The sequence below is a fragment of the Propithecus coquereli genome, unplaced genomic scaffold, assembly GCF_000956105.1.
Source record: "Propithecus coquereli isolate 6110/MARCELLA unplaced genomic scaffold, Pcoq_1.0 Scaffold110, whole genome shotgun sequence".
NCBI lineage: Eukaryota > Metazoa > Chordata > Mammalia > Primates > Indriidae > Propithecus > Propithecus coquereli.
The window spans coordinates 1161465-1164272 of NW_012134970.1; the positions used below are offsets into that span (position 1 = coordinate 1161465).

Here is a 2808-nt window from a genome sequence, read left to right on the forward strand (position 1 = left end):
CTGTAGAGGACTGTCCTCAAAATAAAAATGAAGTTTTATATTTTAATCTACTTAAAGCAAGTAGCTGAACATAAATACAGTTTTTTGGACCAAGAGTGGAATCTGCACAATGGTTTTGATATTATTCCTAGACTTTGCAAACATTATACTCTGAATTAGAAAAATATTTTAGTTCTTATTTAAAATTCTTAAACACCCTTTGCTTCCTCTTGTATCCTCTTATCTCAGTAAAGAGCAAAGAGGGCAGAGAACTAAAAGATGTCTGTCAGTAATTATTATCACCTGGTTGTTTGATGACTTAGACCAAGGATCAGTAAACTATGGCTTATGGGCCAAATCTAGCCCATTGGCTGTTTTTGTAAATAAAATAAAGTTTTATTGAAACATCTATGCCCCTTCATTTTTGTATTGTATGGCTGTTTTCATATTACAGTGGCAGAGTTAAGTAACTGTGACAGAGACTGTGTGGCCTGCAAAGGCCAAAATATTTCCGATCTGGCCCTTTATAGAAAATGTTTAGCCCCTGACTTGGACAATAACTAAGGCATATTTCACCCGCACCAAACAACTGCCATAGAAAACATTTAGGAATTTGATAGTCTTCCTTGAAATATTTACTTAAAACTCTGAATTAGTATCTTTTTTTTTATAGTTCAAACTTCTCATGGAACATCTGGACCCTGATGAAGAAGAAGAAGAAGGGGAGGTGTCAGCTAGCACAAATGCTCGGAACAAAGCAATTACCTCGCTGCTTGGAGGAGGCAGCCCTAAAAATAATACAGCAGCAGAAACAGAAGATGATGAAAGTGATGGGGAGGATAGAGGAGGAGGCACTTCAGGGGTGAGGCGGAGGAGGAGTCAACGTATTTCGCAGCGTATTACGTAAAATGATTTTTATGTGCTTATATATGTCAGTCTATTAAATGTACACCAAGTAATGTAATACTTATAAGAGAAAACATTTTGTAGATAGAGATTCTCTACTTAACCATTTATACATCCTTTTGTAGAAAGTTTAACATAAAAGACAATAAAAAAACAGAAATGAGATTTATCCTACATAAAGGGTTATTAATTTTTCTTTGGATTGTATTAATGCGTGTTATCCTTTTTATTGTTGCTAAGTTTTATGCAGCTTTATGGTTCATATGTATATATAATTTTATATATCAATAAGAGTAAAGACACGGGTACAAATTAAGAGTTATATGGTTTTACAAGTATATGTTAACCCCTTGGCGCTGGCGGTCACGGTGCGTCTCATTGCCGGCAATGGAAGTGTGCCGGGAAATCCCAACTCCCGGCGTCAAGGGATTAAAAGCAATAAAAACAATAATTTCACTAAAATTCTTTTGTGTAACACTTGGTCTTTTTTCCCCCTCCCAATGTTTTAGTCATTGAGAAGGTCAAAACGAAATTCAGACTCTACGGAGTTGGCAGCACAGATGAATGAAAGTGTTGACGTCATGGATGTCATCGCTATTTGCTGTCCAAAGTACAAAGATCGACCACAAATTGCAAGAGTAGTACAGAAAACCAGCAATGGCTTCAGTGTTCAGTGGATGGCAGGCTCCTACAGTGGCTCCTGGACTGAGGCTAAGCGCCGTGATGGCCGCAAACTGGTGCCTTGGGTAGACACTATTAAAGAGTCAGACATTATTTACAAAAAAATTGCTCTAACAAGTGCTAATAAGCTGACAAATAAAGTTGTTCAGACTTTAAGATCCCTGTATGCCGCCAAGGATGGGACTTCCAGCTAATGAATTTGTACATGCAGCCAAATTTACAGGAATTTTTTTAAAAGGCAGAAAAACTTGAAATATCAACATTCTGGCAAAAAAAAAAAAAAATCAGTTTTATGAAGAGTAAGAGTGGAACCTGGGATGCAGGAACAAAAGAAGGAAATGTTGGGCAAACATTTTTGTGGGAGCTCCCTTCGCTGTTGTGCAGCAGAAACAGATTCTCAGTTCATTTTTACTCCCACTGTATTATAGTTTAACAAAAATTGTTTATATCTTGGAAAAAAAAACTTTCTGTTTAAAAAAATAAACAAGTGAATGTTGGAAATTAGTCTGTTAATGTTCTTAATAAAGTGTTCTTGGAGTTTAACCTAGCAGCGGATGGCTTTCTTTAGCTTAGCCCAGTTTCCAGGGAAGCATTGTTTTTCCAGGCTGTAAAATGGCAGAATCTCCTGGATATATAATTTATTATGTTGAAAAAAAAAAAAAGCATGCAGTATCTATGACCTATCTGCAGAAGGAGTTTTTGTAAATGTAGATTTTGATGTATTAGGTCACCCTGAAAACAATACAAGAAAAGGGATCCCCAGTCAATCTGGTGGAGCGAATACTGCAATAAATTTTTTTACTTCTCTTTGTTACTTGTCTGTTTCCATTTGAATTTCTTATTGTAAAAAACCTGTTTAAATCCATTTATATTATTTTGCAGTCTTTTATGTAAATTTATTATAACACTGGTTTTCAAAGCAAAACATAAAATATTGTTTATACAGTTTGTATAGGCTGACTTCTGAATAATTGGTATCTATTATTTTCATTCCCGTAAGAGGGTGTAAACAGTTAACTCCAGGGTTTTATTGTATTCTGCAATATTTAGTATTAACTATATATGATTTAGCACTGTGCCAAACACATTTTCCAGAGTACATTTTGATATAAAAAGAAACTATAGTTTATTCCTTGTATGCTTCAATTTCTTTCTAGTGATGTCATGATGGTGATATTTTTTAAAACTTTGATAAAGTTAACAATCCTGCTATTTTGGAAAACCAGCATTTCTCTTAGTTAA

At 34.9% G+C, this 2808-nt stretch overlaps 1 protein-coding gene across 1 annotated transcript; it reads left to right on the forward strand.

Moving 5' to 3' along the window:
• The first annotated feature begins 653 nt into the window (after positions 1 to 653).
• LOC105814662 (nipped-B-like protein) lies at positions 654 to 1999 on the forward strand. The gene is made up of 2 exons (XM_012649733.1): positions 654 to 841; positions 1395 to 1999. The coding sequence occupies exons 1-2, from the start codon at positions 665 to 667 to the stop codon at positions 1758 to 1760; spliced, it is 543 nt and encodes a 180-aa protein (XP_012505187.1). The 5' UTR covers positions 654 to 664; the 3' UTR covers positions 1761 to 1999.
• Positions 2000 to 2808: the final 809 nt, after the last annotated feature.